This window comes from Pristiophorus japonicus, chromosome 3 (assembly GCF_044704955.1).
Source record: "Pristiophorus japonicus isolate sPriJap1 chromosome 3, sPriJap1.hap1, whole genome shotgun sequence".
In the NCBI taxonomy this organism is placed as follows: domain Eukaryota; kingdom Metazoa; phylum Chordata; class Chondrichthyes; family Pristiophoridae; genus Pristiophorus; species Pristiophorus japonicus.
Genome location: NC_091979.1, coordinates 144105423 through 144124947, shown reverse-complemented (window position 1 = coordinate 144124947; position 19525 = coordinate 144105423). Strand labels below are relative to the sequence as shown.

Genomic DNA, 19525 nt, shown 5'->3' with positions numbered 1-19525 from the left:
TTCTGACTTGCCGAATAATCTTTTGTAGTTAGAATCAAAGAAATCATAGGCTAGACTTTACACTTCACATCGCCCATCTAAGGCCCATCTATCACCCAAAACGGACCTCTATCGCCCATTTTGAGCAAAAAGTGGAAACTAGGCCGAAAATATCGCCAGAAAAATAGGCCCCCAAGTTTCCACTTTGATCACCGAGATGATCGCCCAAATGATTGCCCACACAAGGCCCATCCCAAGTTTCGGCACCTAGCATGCACTTCACTGGGCCGATACAAGGCCCAAAAGAGTGCTCAAAAATAGTTGCTTTTTCAGGGCCTTAGAGAGGGAAATGGGTACTACAGACGACATTTTTAGCTTCTGAAGAAGGGTAGAGAATTAATTCTGAGTTATTTAGAGAGTAAAGTTGAAGCAAATTGTACTCAGAAATTTGGGACAGGAAATATAAATAGGTATTATCAACCTATTTATGCTAAATAGATCTCATATATTGGAATTATTTAGTAAATAGCTTTTACATAGTGAAGTTATTTAATGATATTGTTGGTGCCTATCAAACTGACTGGAATCTTGCTTAGAGACTACAAAAAGGGCACTTTTACAGTGATTAGAGAGTATAGAGTGCAGAGATTATTAAAATCAGTGAAAGTAATTATTGATAGTGATTATGGGGCTTATGCTTTCCCTGCCATTAATTGTAACTGCTCACACACTGGTTACTGAAAGGATCACTCGAAGAGGTGGCACAGTAATGCATAGACGAAGACAGAGGAGAGACCGTATAGCCAACGAAGGTACTTGGAGAAGCAATCCTACCTGAACTTGTCTGAAAATGCTTGTCTTAGGAGGCTGCGATTCCGGAAGGAGGTCATGGATGAGATATGTCAACTCGTCAAGGATGATCTGCAGCCTTCCAGCACCATTAGAATCGCACTGTCCGTTGAGGTGAAGGTTACTGCTGCCCTAGCTTTTTACGCATCGGGATCTTTTCAGGCTTCAGCTGGCGACATCTGCCATATCTTTCAGCACGCTACACACTGCTGCATTCGACAGGTGACTGAAGCCCTTTATGCTCGCAGGATGGAAAGCTTCCCAATGACCAGGGAGGCACAGACCGAGAGTTTATTGAGGACGTAGGGGAGCTTAATCAGCATGGCGATCTAGCACCGGTACCACCACTCCTTTCCCGAAGACCAGTAGCCAGTGGCAGTTACACGGCTGCTAAGCTTTTGCATCAGCAACTCATTAATGTTAGCTTTGCATGAACTATTATTGTTGATATTCAAACATTCAATTACAGTTACGTTTAAACAAAAGTTTCATTTTCCGTGGGGAAACAGAACAAACAAACATGAAAAACTGTACGTTGTAAAACTTATGTAAGTAAGAGAGAAGCTACAAAAGGTGTAGAATTTTTTTTTTAAATTAAGAAACATGGATTTTTTTTAAGAACTAATGAACAACACCCTCCCTTCAACCCCCCACCCCCGCATCAACACACCCTTCCCTCAAAATCCACAAAACGTTAGAAGAAATTGAACATTTTAAAGAACAAGTGGCCAATTAAGTAATAATAACAAGTGACCGTTTTAGTCATGGTAACAAATGACCATCTCAGTCATGCTAACAAGTGATCATTTAAGTCATGACAACAAGTGACCATTTTAGCCATGACAACAAGTGACCATTTCAGTAACGATAAGTGACCATTTCAGAAAGAATGGAAAATGAACAGTTAAGTAATGATAACAAGTGAACATTTAACTATTGAATACAAGTGGCCAATTTAGTAGCAGTAACAATAACAAGAGAATGATAGTGATAATAACAAGTGAATATTTTAAAACAAGTGAACTATTGAGAAGCACTCCCCCCTCCCTACCTGCGGCCACGTTTCCCTCCAGATCCTGTCCCACCCCTTGTTCGCACCCCACCCACCCGTTTGGTCTCCGGAGACTGACACCAAGACGTCGTGCAGAGTGGGACGGCAAGACTTCCTGCTGTGGTAACGGAGCGGAAGCAGAAGCCTCAGGCTCTACTTCCGAGTCAAGAGGAACATTGTCCTCCGTACTCGCTTGTGTGCTTGGGGTCTTGCTGCGAGCGGAAACGACACCTTGGGTTGCAGCACCGTGTCCAGCCAGCAACGCGTGCCAAAGGGCATTTGTTGCGGCTGTCTGCTCCCTGATCGTCTCCAATGTCTCCCGAGCAGTCTGTGACTGCTCAGACGACCAGCTGGAGAAGCGGGAGCAGAACTCGCTCCAGGATGTGGAGAACTGACTCCAATTGTTTGAGAAACCCGCGAACCCCTGGATAAGGTCGCGACCGATCGCGACCGTCTCTCTGCACAGGGAAAGTAAGCTCTCCGTCTGGTCCTCCGTGGCAGGCGAGTGCATCTCACGCTGACCAGACCGCCATGGGGTCGGCGTGTGCAATGTCACGCGCCTTGGCGTCACCACCTGCACACCGCTTGGTCCCGGTGCCTTATCTGTCTCAAATGAGATGGCCGCAGGTTGTTTCCCGCCCCCTCCCCCCCCCCCCCCTCCCCCCCCCCCCCACCCACAAAAAAAATCTCCTGTTCTTCTTCCTCCTCCTCCTCCTCTTCCTCCTCATCTTCCTGCTCTCGCACAGCCACAGCTAGAGTCTGCACTGGCTCCTCCACTGGCTCGTCCTCCTGGGAGTGTCCCGACTGGTCAGTGGACATGTCTGTTGACTCCATCAGTACTTTTTGACCTTTGAAAGACAAATGAAAGTTATAAACAACGTTTAACAATGCAAATCAATTCATCTCAATTAAGAACTCAAAACATTACCATTAGCCCATATGCACAAGCGGTCACCAGGCCTAACATGACCTCATTTGAAGATCAATAGTACATCTCAGTAGTATAACTCAATTATATATCAAATTAAAGTATCATTGCATAGGATTACCCGCATAACAAATATTTACTATTGATTCACACATTGCACAGTGCACAGTTCTCATTACTCACGTGACTCTAGGGTGGGTTCGGCCACACCACGGGTTGTGACCAAACGGCTTTCTGGCCCCACCAAGGCCACTGCAAGCTCCTCGTACGCATTGAGCGACTGCAGCATGGCACAGCCCTCGCCCGTCCTGCGTTGCTCACGCTGGTTGATGGAAATCTTCTTCTGTAATAGATAAGGTAACATTGCACAGCATAAGCAGATGGATTTGGCAATAAACACTTAGGACTGACAGATTTATAAGTTCAATTTCAAATTGCATAGGAAGATATTTTATACTGTAACATTAAAATTTATGTTGCGGTGCATAAATGTAATCATAATTTAATCCTAATTTAGTTACTTAGTCATGCTTAAAGATTACGATATAACTTTGCAGATTCTAATTAGATTTTCCATACAACATTAAATAATAAATATGGATGATTTCTAATTTAAATTTCAACTTACTCTTGCAGCTGCCAGTAGACTGTTCATCTTTTCCGGCACTGGTCCGGTGTCTGCGTTTCATTTGATGCCGACGTGACCACGTCGGCAATCTCTGCCCAAATCCTCCGATATGCACTGGGTGGAGGTTTCCCATGGCCACCCCGTGTCAGATCCTCCCACCTCAAGCTTACACAATTCACCAGGGACTCATTTGTCTCTTCGCTGAAGGGTTTGGCCCTTCTCTTTCCTGCACCTCCCTCCATTCTTTAAATTTATCTGTATTTTCAATAGCACTAGATAACCTGCTTCCTTTCTCCTCTCTCTCGCTCTCGCTCTCGCTCTCTCTCCCAGTCCCACAGAGAGCTTCTGAGCATGTGTGCAGACCCTTGCTCCTTCCCGCGTTTTGAGAGGTCATCAACCTGAAAAGAAATATCAACCTGCGCATGCGCAGTAATGCGTTGCTAGCGAAGCTTTTTTTTTCCATTCACTTCCGTTTTCTTTGGGCGATCGTGAGATCACCGAGAAATCACATCGCCCATTTGACATCGCTGGACTAAGGCCGAGTGGAAAATCGCAAAAAAAAAATTGGGCCATGAGCCGCCGATCAGCAGGGGCGATAGGTCCTGCATCGCTGGAACAAGGCCTATTTTTTCCGGCCTTAGCCACAAAGTGGAAAGTCTAGCCCCATGTGTTAGCAATAATGACGTTGGATCACATTTGAATTGTCAGTGAGCAGCCTTTAGAGGCAAGCTTCAGCATTGCACCTCAAGTCTCGTCACTAAGAGCATGCGGAAATCAAGCGCAGACAGCGGCAGGAGCGTGCGGAAAACCAGACTCCCCACCCATCCTTTCCTTCAACCACTGTCTGCCCCACCTGTGACAGAGACTGTAATTCCCGCATTGGACTGTACAGCCACCTGAGAACTCATTTTTGGAGTGGAAGCAAGTCTTCCTCGATTTCGAGGGGCTGCCTACGATGATGATTTAAATAAGAACACGACTGCTGCCAACAAAGTTGTGCATGGGCAGTTTCAGTGCTTTTTCAGTTGTTCACAAACTGAAAAGAAAATATTGTCGCCATTACAAAGAAAACACTTCCAGAGAGAAAGGAGTGGAGGTGTTGGTGAAAGGAGATCGCTACTGCTGCATTAGGAAAAGAAAATCTGCGCCAGCCAAACAAAGTAAACGTCCATTTTTATTAATTTTCTTCTCATTTCCGATCATACACACCATACAGACAAATCTCCACAACCCTCCCCTTCAAAATTATCATACATTAATACTTAAACCAACCATTATACATTATTAATCCAACCCAAAATTCCATAGATTTAGGCATACAATTTAACTATATTATTATACAGTCATACTTCAACCGCCACAGTTTTTTGCGCAGAACACTTCTGCGCGGCTTCTGGTTCATTGGCAGCAGTCACTCCATTAAATAAAATATCAACCAGTGTTCATTTCTTCTTAAGTAAAATATGTCAACTAACATTCAGACTGTTTATTTATGGGTAGAATTGTCATGGGCTGTGAAAAACACAAAGTTATTTAAATAAATAAGTTTAGTCATTTAATGTGAATTCTTCACTTAGTTATCTGATTTACACGTATGAACTGTATTGTTGGCTAATTTCAAATCTTGACTAATTTTTGGAATTAAATCATGTAGTATTCATTCATTAAGACTTTGCTCACATCATGTACATGCAAGAATGCAGAAATTTGAGATCCTGACACAGGCATAAGCAAGGTGACAATTATACAGGAGGGATCAAAAATTATGTTGCCAGATGCTTTTATGTTGGCTAAGAATTTAAATTGCACAGTCTTTTGCTCTTTGCAAATTCTACAACACCTTTGTAGAGCAGACAACATAAGAACATAAGAATTAGGAACAGGAGTCGGCCATCTAGCCCCTCGAGCCTGCTCCGCCATTCAACAAGATCATGGCTGATCTGGCCGTGGACTCAGCTCCACTTGCCCGCCCGCTCCCCATAACCCTTAATTCCCTTATTGGTTAAAAATCTATCTATCTGTGATTTGAATACATTCAATGAACTAGCCTCAACTGCTTCCTTGGGCAGAGAATTCCACAAATTCACAACCCTCTGGGAGAAGAAATTCCTTCTCAACTCAGTTTTAAATTGGCTCCCCCGTATTTTGAGGCTGTGCCCCCTAGTTCTAGTCTTCCCGACCAGTGCAAACAAGCTCCCTGCCTCTATCTTGTCTATCCCTTTCATTATTTTAAATGTTTCTATAAGATCACCCCTCATCCTTCTGAACTCTAATGAGTAAAGACCCAGTCTACTCAATCTATCATCATAAGGTAACCCCCTCATCTCCAGAATCGTCTCTGTACCCCCTCCAAGGCTAGTATATCCTTCCTTACGTAAGGTGACTAAAACTGCACGCAGTACTCCAGGTGCGGCCTCACCAATACCCTGTACAGTTGCAGCAGGACCTCCCTGCTTTTGTACTCCATCCCTCTCGCAATGAAGGCCAACATTCCATTCGCCTTCCTGATTACCTGCTGCACCTGCAAACTAACTTTTTGGAATTCATGCACAAGGACCCCCAGGTCCCTCTGCACCGCAGCATGTTGTAATTTCTCCCCATTCAAATAATATTCCCTTTTACTGTTTTTTTCCCCCAAGGTGGATGACCTCACATTTTCCGACATTGTATTCCATCTGCCAAACTTTAGCCCATTCGCTTAACCTATCTAAATCTCTTTGCAGTCTCTCTGTGTCCTCTACACAACCCGCTTTCCCACTAATCGTTGTATCATCTGCAAATTTTGTTACACTACACTCTGTCCCCTCTTCCAGGTCATCTATGTATATTGTAAACAGTTGTGGTCCCAGCACCGATCCCTGTGGCACACCACTAACCACCAATTTCCAACCCAAAAAGGACCCATTTATCCCGACTCTCTGCTTTCTGTTAGCCAGCCAATTCTCCATCCATGCTAATACATTTCCTCTGACTCCGCGTACCTTTATCTTCTGCAGTAACCTTTTGTGTGGCACCTTATCGAATGCCTTTTGGAAATCTAAATACACCACATCCATCGGTACACCTCTATCCACCATGCTCGTTATATCCTCAAAGAATTCCAGTAAAGTAGTTAAACATGAATTCCCCTTCATGAATCCATGTTGCGTCTGCTTGATTGCACTATTCCTATCTAGATGTCCCACTATTTCTTCCTTAATGATAGCTTCAAGCATTTTCCCCACTACAGATGTTAAACTAACCAGCCTATAGTTACCTGCCTTTTGTCTGACCCCTTTTTTTAACAAAGGCGTTACATTAGCTGCTTTCCAATCCGCTGGTACCTCCCCAGAGTCCAGAGGATTTTGGTAGATTATAACGAATGCATCTGCTATAACTTCCGCCATCTCTTTTAATACCCTGGGATGCATTTCATCCGAACCAGGGGACTTGTCTACCTTGAGTCCCATTAGCCTGTCCAGTACTACCTCCCTAGTGATAGTGATTGTCTCAAGGTCCTCTCTTCCCACATTCCCGTGACCAGCAATTTTTGGCATGATTTTTGTGTTTTCCACTGTGAAGACCGAAGCAAAATAATTGTTTAAGGTCTCAGCCATTTCCACATTTCCCATTATTAAATTCCCCTTCTCATCTTCTAAGGGACCAACATTTACTTTAGTCACTCTCTGCCGTTTTATATATCGGTAAAAGTTTTTACTATCTTTTTATGTTTTGCGCAAGTTTACTTTCGTAGTCTATCTTTCCTTTCTTTATTGCTTTCTTAGTCATTCTTTGCTGTCGTTTAAAATTTTCCCAATCTTCTAGTTTCCCACTAACCTTGGCCACCTTATACGCATTGGTTTTTAATTTGATACTCTCCTTTATTTCCTTGGTTATCCACGGCTGGTTATCCCTTCTCTTACCGCCCTTCTTTTTCACTAGAATGTATTTTTGTTGAGCACTATGAAAGAGCTCCTTAAAAGTCCTCCACTGTTCCTCAATTGTGCCACCGTTTAGTCTGTGTTCCCAGTCTACTTCAGCTAACTCTGCCCTCATCCCACTGTCGTCCCCTTTGTTTAAGCATAGTACGCTCGTTTGAGACACTACTTCCCCACCCTCAATCTGTATTATAAATTCAACCATACTGTGATCACTCATTCCAAGAGGATCTTTTACTAGGAGATCGATTATTATTCCTGTCTCATTACACAGGACCAGATCTAAGATAGCTTGCTCCCTTGTAGGTTCTGTAACATACTATTCTAAGAAACAATCCCGTATGCATTCTATGAATTCCTCCTCCAGGCTACCCCATGCGATTTTATTTGACCAATCGATATGTAGGTTAAAATCTCCCATGATTACTGCCATTGCTTTTTCACATGCCTCTATTATTCCCTTGATTATTGTCATCCCCACCGTGAAGTTATTATTTGGGGGCCTATAAACTACGCCCACCAGTGACTTTTTCCCCTTACTATCTCTAATCTCCACCCACAATGATTTAATATTTTGTTAATTAGAGCCAATATTATCTCTCACAACTGCCCTGATATCATTCTTTATTAACAGGGCTACCCCACCTCCTTTCCCCTCTTGTCTATCCTTCCGAATTGTCAGATACCCCTGTATGTTTAATTCCAAGTCTTGGCCACCCTGCAACCACGTTTCTGTAATGGCCACCAAATCATACCCATCTGTAATGATTTGTGCCGTCAACTCATTTACTTTACTTCGAATACTATGTGCGTTTAGGTAAAGTGTTTTAATACTAGTTTTTAAGCCATGATTTTTAGTTTTGACCCCTCCTGCAGCCCCTTTATATTCATACATATTGTCCCTTCCTATCACCTTGTGGTTTACACTTACCCCAGTGCTACTCTGCTCTGTTGCCTCCTGCCTTTTGCATTCTTTCTTGGGGTCCTGTTCATCTGTGCTCTCACCCATTCTAACTAGCTCAGAGCCCTCTCCTGGGTTCCGAATACTCCTCGCATTGAGGCACCGAGCTTTCAGGCTTGCCATTTTATTACACTTTGACCCTTTAGAATTTTGCTGTACAGTGGCCCTTTTTGTTTTTTGCCTTGGGTTTCTCTGCCCTCCACTTTTACTCATCTCCTTTCTGTCTTTTGCTTCTGTCTCCATTTTGTTTCCCTCTGTCTCCCTGCATTGGTTCCCATCCCCCTGCCATATTAGTTTAACTCCTCCCCAACAACACTAGCAAACACTCCCCCTAGGACATTGGTTCCGGTCCTGCCCAGGTGCAGACCGTCCGGTTTGTACTGGTCCCACTTCCCCCAGAACCGGTTCCAATGCCCCAGGAATTTGAATCCCTCCCTGCTGCACCACTGCTCAAGCCACGTATTCATCTGCGCTATCCTGCGATTCCTACTCTGACTAGCACGTGGCACTGATAGCAATCCCGAGATGACTACTTTTGAGGTCCTACTTTTCAATTTAGCTCCTAGCTCCTTAAATTCGTTTCGTAGGACCTCATCCCTTTTTTTTTACCGATGTCATTGGTACCAATGTGCATCACGACAACTGGCTGTTCTCCCTCCCTTTTCAGAATGTTCTGCACCCGCTCCGAGACATCCTTGACCCTTGCACCAGGGAGGCAACATACCATCCTGGAGTCTTGGTTGCGGCCGCAGAGACGCCTATCAATTCCCCTTACAATTGAATCCCCTATCACTATCGCCCTCCCACTCTTTTTCCTGCCCTCCTGTGCAACAGAGCCAGCCACGGTGCCATGAACTTGGCTGCTGCTGCCCTCCTCTGATGAGTTATCCCCCTCAACAGTATTCAAAGCGGTGTATCTGTTTTGCAGGGGGATGACCGCAGGAGACCCCTGCACAACCTTCCTTGCACTGCTCTTCCTGCTGGTCTTCCATTTCCTAGCTGACTGTGGACCCTTCACCTGCAGTAAGACCAACTCACTACACGTGCTACTCACGTCATTCTCAGCATCGTGGATGCTCCAGAGTGAATCCACCCTCAGCTCCAAATCTGCAACGCGGTCCATCAGGAGCTGGAGGCGAATACACTTCCCGCACATCGGAAGTGTCCCTGAGTTCCCACTTGGTACAGGAGGAGCATATCACGTGACCGAGCTCTCCTGTCATGACTTAATCCTTAGATTAACTTAAATTGGCGATAACAATGTTAACAGGTTACTTACTGATCTAAAAAAGAAAATCTACTCACCAATCACCAGCCAATCACTTAACACTTTGGCTGTGACGTCACCTTTCGTCAAGTTACTCAAATGTTCTTTGAATGCAAAGTGCATGACATTTAAAAAAAGGAATGATTATTGACTGAAATTAAATGCAAGGCCACTGATTGCAACATTCCACTTGATAGATGAGTGTGTTTGTTAGGTGGCACCTGACTATCCATTTCATCTACACTAAACAAACTGGTAGCAATACGGTGGAGGAGGATTTCCTGGAGTGTATTAGAGATGGTTTTCTACACCAGTATGTCGAGGAACCAACTAGAGGGCTGGCCATCCTAGACTGTGTGATGTGTAATGAGAAAGGACTAATTAGCAATCTTGTTGTGCGAGGCCCCTTGGAGAAGAATGGCCATAATATGGTTGAATTCTTCATTTAGATGGGGAGTGACACAGTTAATTCAGAGACTAGAGTCCTGAACTTAAAGAAAGGTAACTTCGACGGTATGAGACGTGAATTGGCTAGGATAGACTGGCGAATGATACTTAAAGGGTTGACGGTGGATAGGCAATGGCAGACATTTAAAGATTACATGGATGAACTACAACAATTGTACATCCCTGTCTGGCGTAAAAATAAAACGGGGAAGGTGACTCAACCGTGGCTTACATGGGAAATTAGGGATAGTGTTAAATCCAAGGAAGAGGCATATAAATTGGCCAAAAAAGGCAGCAAATCTGAGGACTGGAGAAATTTAGAATTCAGCAGAGGAGGACAAAGGGTTTGATTAGAAGGGGGAAAATAGAATATGAGAGTAAGCTTGCAGGGAACATAAAAACTGACTGCAAAAGCTTCTACAGATAGGTGAAGAGAAAAAGATTAGTGAAGACAAATGTAGGTCCCTTACAATCAGAATCAAGTGAATTTATAATGGGGAACAAAGAATTGAACAAATACTTTGGTTCTATCTTCACTAAAGAAGATACAAATAACCTTCCGGAAATACTAGGGGACCGAGGGTCTAGCAAGATGGAGGAACTAAAAGATATCCTTATTAGTCAGCAAATTGTGTTCGGAAAATTGATGGGATTGAAGGCCGATAAATCACCAGGGCCTGATAGACTGCATCCCAGAGTACTTAAGGAAGTGGCCCTGGAAATAGTGGATGCATTGGTGACCATTTTCCAACATTCTATAGATTCTGGATCAGTTCCTATGGACTGGAGGGTAGCTAATGTAGCACCACTTTTTAGAAAAGGAGGGAAGAGAGAAAATAGGGAATTATAGACCGGTCAGCCTGACATCGGTGGTGAGGAAAATGTTGGAATCAATTATTAAAGATGTAATAGCAGCACATTTGGAAAGCAGTGACAGGATCGGTCCAAATCAGCATGGATTTATGAAAGGGAAATCATACTTGACAAACCTTCTAGAATTTTTTGAGGATGTAACTAGTAGAGAGAGTGGACAAGGGGGAGCCAGTGGATGTGGTGTATTTAGACTTTCAAAAGGCTTTTGACAAGGTGCCACACAAGAGATTAGTGTGCAAAATTAAAGCACATGATATTGGGAGTCATGTACTGACGTGGATAGAGAACTGGTTGGCAGACAGAAAGCAAAGAGTAGGAATAAACTGATCCTTTTCAGAATGGCAGGCAGTGACTAGTGGGGTACCGCAAGATTCAGTGCTGGGACCCCAGCTATTTACAATATACATTAATGATTTAGATGAAGGAATTGAATGTAATATCTCTAAGTTTGCAGATGACACAAAGCTGGGTGGCAGTGTGAGCTGTGAGGAGGATGCTAAGAGGCTACAGGGTGACTTGGACAGGTTAGGTGAGTGGGAAAATACATGGCAGATGCGGTATAATGTAGATAAATGTGAGGTTATCCACTTTGGTGATAAAAACAAGAAGGCAGATTATTGTCTGAATGGTGACAGATTCGTAAAAGAGGAGGTGCAACGAGACCTGGGTGTCATGGTACATCAGTCATTGAAAGTTGGCATACAGGTACAGCAGGTGGTGAAGAAGGCAAATGTCAGGTTGGCCTTCATAGCTAGGGGATTTAAGTATAGGAGCAGGGAGGTCTCACGACAGTTGTACATGACCTTGGTGAGGCCACACCTTGAATACTGTGTACCGTTTTGGTTTCCTAATCTGAGGAAGGACATTCTTGCTATTGAGGGAGTGCAGCGAAGGTTCACCAGACTGATTCCCAGGATGACAGGACTGACATATGAAGAAAGACTGGATCGACTAGGCTTATATTCAGTGGAATTGAGAAGAATGAGAGGGGATCTCATAGAAACATATAAAATTCTGACGGGATTGGACAGTTTAGATGCAGGAAGAATGTTCCCGATGTTGAGGAAGTCCAGAACGAGGGGTCACAGTCTAAGGATAAGGGGTAAGCCATTTAGGACCGAGATGAGGAGAAACTTCTTCACTCAGAGAGTTGTGAACCTGTGGAATTCTCTACCACAGAAAGTTGTTGAGGCCAGTTCATTAGATATATTCAAAAGTGAGTTAGATGTGGCCCTTATAGCTAAAGGGATCAAGGGGTATGGAGAGAAAGCAGGAAAGGGGTACTGAAGTGAATGATCAGCCATGATCATATTGAATGGTGGTACAGGCTCGAAGGGCCGAATGGCCTACTCCTGCACCTATTTTCTATGTTTCTATGTTTCTACGTTTCTATGTTTCAACTTATTTATTCACTGAAAATCAACAGAAATGAAAAACTTCCCCTGTAGATACTTTTAAGAAAATTCCTCAATTATCACATCACAAAGTTATGCTACTTAGGTGATAGTCTTTGACAACGAGTTGGTGAATTAGTTATTTTGGCATTTGTTGTTTTGATCTTCTAAGCTCTTTATTCTTGTATCAAAATGTTTCTTATGAGTGCACTATAAGCTATGCTGGCTTTATTTTGGTTACATCATTCATCTTCCTTTATTTCTATTATATATAGGAAAAAATATTGTTTCACTGAAGGACATTCCCAACAATATGTCACAACACACACTCACACGCACATATTCTTGGCTGGCTATCAAGTAACATTTAACAACTAGGGTCTGCTGTACTGTCATTTATGTTCTTAACCTCTCTTTTGAAAATGCATATGAAATTTGTACTTTACCTTTCCATGCTACTTAATTTAACTCTCCTCCCATGATGGAGTAGGTGAATACCAGCTAGTGGGCTGCCTGAAAGATGGTAAAACTTACCCACTAAAGAAGGCTGAATTTGTACATCTGCCAAAGCTTTAGTTTGAATGATGTTCTATAAATGGTTTTCCCCTGCACAAATGATAAACTCATACTTGTGAACAGCAGCTGAGGATATGACATATTTGTTTAGGTTTTTACTGAAAGCTAGCTTTCAGTAAATTCAACTATATACACTTTTTTGGCAAAGATTCTAAAGCAAGTTAATACTTGTATGGTGGGAAGGCCTCATCAACAGAAGGATTGGAAAATAGTCTTTGAAAACAACACTACTTTTTCTGAAGTTGTAGGAATTATTAACCTAAAACATTTCACGTGATCACAGTGAGAATTTTGCTGGGAGATATTTGTGGTAGATTGAAAAGAAGTGGTAAATTTAAATGATTGAAGACAATGGAATTTATTTGGCAGTGAAGTCTCCCTGATTTACTATACGACTACCAACACAGTGTCAAAAAGCATACACATTCTGCAGACAGCTTGCATTTGAAAACTTTATACCTAAAAGGAAAATGGAAAAAAATGACAAAGTGCCATGGATAAATATATCGTTCTAGATTCCTGGTTTTGCACTGAACAGTGCAATCCTTGATAACCAAGAAACATTTCTAGGACAAAAGCAAAATGCTATGAATGCTGGAAATCTGAAATAAATACAGAAAATGCTTGAAATACGCAGCGTCTGTGGAGAGAGGAAGAGAATTAACATCAACTCTGTTTCTCTCTCCACAGAAGCCACCTGACCTTCTGAGTATTTCCAGGGTTTTCTGTTTTTATTAAACATTTTTGTGAATTTGAAACCAAAGAGAATAGTCTTCCTTGAATAGTGTTTTCCAAATAAAGATGGATCTTTTATTAATAAATGTGCTCTTTTTTTGGATGATGAATTACTAAGGAATTCCTCTGGTATGTGGTACACCGGGGAAAGATTTTCATCAAATTTTAAACTCGTTTATAAAAATTCATTTATGATTTTTACTACACACAGTACACAGAAATCCCTCCAATCCTGTTTCCGCGCCTGCCACAGTACAGAAGCGGCTCTCATCAGAGACACAAATTACATATTTTGTGACTGTGACAAAGGCAAACTATCCCTCCTCGTCCTTCTCAACCTGTCTGCAGCCTTTGACACGGTTGACCACTCTATCCTTCTCCAACACCTCTCCACCATCGTCCAGCTGGGTGGGACTGCATTCGCCTGGTTCCATTCTTATCTATCTAATCCTGGCCAGAGAATCACCTGCAACGGCTTCTCTTCCTGCCCCCGCATCGTTACCTCTGGTGTCCCCCAAAGATCTATCCTTGGCCCCCCTCCTATTTCTCATCTACATGTTGCCCCTTGACAACATCATCCAAAAACACGGCGTCACTTTCCACATTTATGCTGATGACACCAAGGTCTATCTCACTACCACTTCTCTCGACCCCTCCATGGTCTCTAAATTGTCAGATTGCTTGTCCAACATCCAGTTCTGGATGAGCAGAAATTTTCTCCTATTGAATATTGGGAAGACCAAAGCCATTGTTTTAGGTTTCCGCCACAAACTCCATTCCCTAGGCGCTGACTCCATCTTTCTCCCCAATTTCTGTCTGAGGCTGAACCAAACTGTTCGCAACCTTGGTGTCATATTTGACCCTGATATGAGCTTTCAACCACATATCCACAGCATAACTAAGACTGCCTATTTCCACCATAACATCGACCATCTCCGCCCCGCCTCAGCTCATCTGCTGCTGAAGCCTTCATCCATGCCTTTGTTACCTCTAGACTTGACTATTCCAAAGCACTCCTGGCTGGTCTCCCACATTCTACCCTACGTAAACTAGAGGTGATCCAAAACTCGGCTGTCCGTGTTCTAACTCGCACCAAATCCCACTCCCCCATCGCTCGTGCTCGCTGACGTACTTTGGCGCCCGGTTAAGCAACGCCTTGATTTTAGAATGTTCATCCTTAATTTCAAATCCCTCCATGGCCTCATCCCTCCCTATCTCTATAATCTCCAGCCCCACAACCCCCCAAGATGTGCGAGCTCCCCGAATTCTGCCCTCTTGACCATCCTTGATTATAATCGCTCAACCATTGGTGGTCGTGCCTTCTGTTGCCTAGGCCCTAAGCTCTGGAATTCTCTCACTAAACCTCTCTGCCTCTCTACCTCTCTTTCCTCCTTCAAGATGCTCCTTAAAACCCACCTATTTGACCAAGCTTTTGCTCACCTGCACTAATTTCTCCTTATGCGGCTCGGTGTCAAATAGGTTTATCTCATAATACTCCTGTGAAGCACCTTGGGATGTTTCACTACGTTAAAGGTGCTATATAAATATAAGTTGTTGTTGTTGTTGAAGTCTTCACTCTGTCATTTCTAATGATAGTCTAAAGCATGGATTTTAAACCTAGTGCAAGTAGCAGTCTGGTAGAGACTTGAGCAATCAACAGGAATGGGCAGTTCTGCTATTTAGAATTAATAATTTTTTCAGAATATTATATTCACTTCTGCTTTTACATATTCACTTGATATTTTTTTTCTCATTCTAGGACAACAGCTGAATTACAATGATTGCCATGTTTCATGGAATAAATTCTGTAAGGCAAGTAGTGTTTTTAACCTGTATTGACATAATATTATTAAGGGTCTGATTGGTGCCTTACTTTGTTCTGCTAGTGTCATGTGCCATTATATTAACACTTAGAACACAAAATCTCAATAATACCCACTCCCCAGAATTGTAGAGTGCTACTTTCATATTGCAGTGCTGTGTACACGATTCTTCTCAACTGTACATATACGTAGCATTTTTCACAATTCCTTTTCTATTCGAAGGGACAAGATACTCTCTGGTAAAATATTTTTAATACAAATTGCTTCCCTTTTTGTATCACACCCACAAGGTTTAGCAAAGATCTTCAATCGGGTGAGATCATTATTTGCATTACAACTTAACACTTTCTCAACCCCCAGAAACACATTTTGTGTTGGGTGAGAGGTCTCAGATATGCTTAGCTGATGTCTGTCAGACTTTGCATTGATAGTTCTATCCAACAGAATATCCTCCTTTGAATAATAGCGTGCAATTAAAAATTAATTGTGTAATTAAAAATTAATCGATACGTTCGATGTTTCACATTTCTTTTGTAATGAAATAAATGCTAAGCGCATCCCACAAATTCATTGCTCACTTCACTAATTCACCAAAAAACTAAAATGCTACATCTTTAGAGTTACTCGGATTCATACCCTCTTTTGAATCACTTTTGTATTCTGTGTTTTCTTGAAATAAATCAGTCCTTCACATTCCTCCTCCGCATCATGTGAATCAGTAGCTGATGTGAGACAGTTGTCCAACTTTGCTGATCCAGGAATTGGACTACATATGAAATCCTTTATAATTTCCTGGTAATAAGTTTTAGTACCAAAAATCCAAACCCAACAGTTTCCTCATGTTAGTATTCGATATTTTTAACTAAATCTGATAAAAGGACATTTTCTCTCATACATCACTCAACAATTTCTGAATGTAAAATAATTGGTCTACAAAAAAATTGGTTAGAGTAGAGTATGATTAGGCTAAGAAGGAAGTTAAAAAATGAAAATAATTAAGATTAGATCTATATGATTCTGAAAGCTTGTGTCCAGTAAAACGTTTACTTTGACTATCTTGTGCCACTCATAATAAAGTTTGATTCAAAATCTCACCTAACACTTCACTGAATGATTTACATCTATCACTATATTGACCCAAATTAAAACCTAAACTCCAAAATTGGCTGAGTAACAGAAGTACATTTTTGCAATGTTAATGAGCAAAATAATATACATTATATTCATAAAAGTTCTCCCTTTCTTTTTTTTAAAGTTTATGACTCAAATATTGTCTCACAACTAGAGTATTCATCCATGGACTCGTGACAAGTCTAACTTGTAGCATTCTCTTTTCTACTGCATGTTAGTTTGGGGCATCTAGTGCTGTGGTGTAACAGGAAACTCTGTGAACAATTGTGAGGAACAGTATATTCATGTGACATCAGATTAAAATGTGTAATTGTCAGACATAATCTGATAAAGCAGAAAAAAATCCAAATATTGTACAAAATGAAAATTTATAAAACTGCTGTATTTAGTTTAGTTTAACATTATTATTTGTAATACTCCTATGAAGCGCCTTGGGACGTTTCACCACATTAAAGGTGCTATATAAATATAATTTGTTGTTGTTAATGAAAGCTGCCCCTGCATGTTTTGTCCAAGTATAAACTCCATTGTTTTGCTTCTCAGGAAGACAGAAATTCATGACTTGCAATGTATTTCTTCATACCTACATTGCTTGTTTACATCTATATCGTACTTTTTGTAGAGTTCCTTCAAAGTGTTGCAACATCACCATCACAAAGCCTGCCTAGTTCCACCTCTGCAACATCACCTGCTTCTGTCCCCACCTTAGCCCATCTGCCACTTTTGTCCATGCATCTGTCAACTCCAGAAGTAACTATTCTGGTGCTCCCCCAGCTAGCCTCCTATCTTCCACCCTCCATAAGCTTTAGCTCATCGAAACTTCCACTGCGAGATTCCTATCTTGTACCCAGTCCAGATCATCGTTACCCCTGTCCACACTGACCTTGATTGGGTCCCGGTACTCCAACAGCACAAATGTAAAATTCCCATCTCGCATTTAAATTTCTCTTTGGCCTCACCTCTCTGTAATCTTCTCCGGCCCTACAACCAACCCCTCCCCCCCCTGCCTCCCCCCCCCCCACCCCCACCCCGCTAACTCTCTGTTCTTCTGTCTCCAGTCCCTTGTGCATTCCCCTTTTCCCTTGCCCCACCTTTGCCGGCTGTGCCTTTACCCTCCGAGACCTAATGCTTTGCAATTCCTAAACTGTTCCATATCTCTAGCTCAATTTCTTCTTTTAAGACCCTCAAAAACTTACTTCATTAACCAAGCCTTTTGAGCAACTCCTCCTGATATCTGTTTCTTTCGCTCAGTGTTCCTGTTTTTTTTTCTTTCACCTCTGAAGCACTTTGGGATATTTTTCTACTTTACAGGCGCTCTATAAATGCAAATTATTGTTGTTGTAGTGTTGAGAGCATTGTTAGAAAAACACAAAGAAAGAAAGTGGATGGCATCTTTTTGCGTGTGTGTTTGTGCCTATGTTCCATTTGAAACTTTCGTAGATGCTGCACATGCGCACACGTAACTCTTTCTTTAGAACAGGAGGCAGATTTTCGTTCATTGATTTTAAGAAGTTGTAAACTTCAAGAATTTGCAGAACCACTGTGTGCTACTTTTACACATTCTGGTAATTTTCTTTGCTTTATTTGCAGGAGAATCTCCCTAATAGATTCAGTTTCTGGTTGTGGTTAGATGGAATCCTGGAACTCATCAAGAAACACCTTTTGGCCTTATGGATAGACGGGTAACTAAAAGCCCAAATTATAATAAAAAATAAGTCATGATGGGTACTACAGAGATTCTTTTTTGTGCAGTACTGGTTTACGCTGAAGTATGGATTACTAGAGTTAGTAGACTCAACAGAGTTTACTTCATTTGCTATATGGAACAACTTGCATTGTAGCATTTTATTTAACATTTTAGAAACCACAGGTTTTAATCCAGCACTTGAATCTGCTAACATCAATTCTACATTATTCAACCCTCATCAGTTACATTCAATGGATGACATTTCCAAGGTCGCAGTTGGACTCGAACCTATTTGACTAGTATTTGACTATCTGTGCCTGTGATTATTCTTAAAATCATCTAACCTATTCTTAACCAGATATTCAACCAGCTCTTTTTTAAAGAAGTTAATCACCTTAGCATTAACTTTCGGTAAAAATCTAGACCACGGCCAAGATTTCGCCAACAGAGGTGAGTTTGATGTGGGCGGCATTGCTGCAATGTTGGAAACGCGCTCCAAAGTACAGCCCACCCTCTCCCTTCAATCTTCCATGGCTGGGGCTTGTTAAGCCCCCCTGTGGATTTCCCGGACAATTAACTGGAAGTGAGTCTGATGATGTCATCTAATGTCCGAAGCTTAAACAAAGGTATGAGGGCAGAGTTGGCTAAAGTGGACTGGGAAAATAGACTAAAGTATGGGTTGGTTGATGAGCAGTGGCAGACATTTAAGGAGATATTTCATAACTCGCAACAAAAATATATCCCAATGAAAAGGAAAGACTGTAAGAAAAGGGATAACTATCCGTGGCTAACTAAGGAAATAAGGGATGGTATCAAATTGAAAACAAGTGCATACAATGTGGTCAAGACCAGTGGGAGGCCACAGGATTGGGAAACTTTTAAAAGCCAGCAAAGAACGACTAAAAATTGATAGCGAGGGAAGATAGATTATGAAATTAAACTAGCACGAAATATAAAAACAGATAGTAAGAATTTCTACAGTTACATAAAAAGGAAAAAAATGGCTAAAATAAATGTTGGTCCCCTAGAGGATGAGACTGGGGAATTAATAATGGAGAACAGGGAAATGGCAGAGAAGTTGAACAAATATTTTGTATCGGTCTTCATGATAGAATACACTAAAAACATCCCAATAGTGGATAATCAAGGGGCTATATGGAGGGAGGAACTTAATACAATCACTATCACTAATGAAGTAGTACTCGGTAAAATAATGGAACTAAAGGCAAACAAGTCCCCTGGACCTGATAGCTTACACTCTAGGGTCTTGAGAGAGGTG

At 41.9% G+C, this 19525-nt stretch overlaps 1 protein-coding gene across 1 annotated transcript in view; it reads left to right on the top strand.

Moving 5' to 3' along the window:
* The window catches only part of LOC139259927 (signal transducer and activator of transcription 4-like), a 175814-nt gene that overhangs the window by 142395 nt on the left and 13894 nt on the right, over positions 1 to 19525 (top strand). The window contains exons 18-19 of the mRNA XM_070875884.1: positions 15365 to 15417; positions 18150 to 18241. Coding sequence (XP_070731985.1) covers positions 15365 to 15417; positions 18150 to 18241 — 145 coding nt within the window. The remainder of the gene's footprint in view (positions 1 to 15364; positions 15418 to 18149; positions 18242 to 19525) is intronic.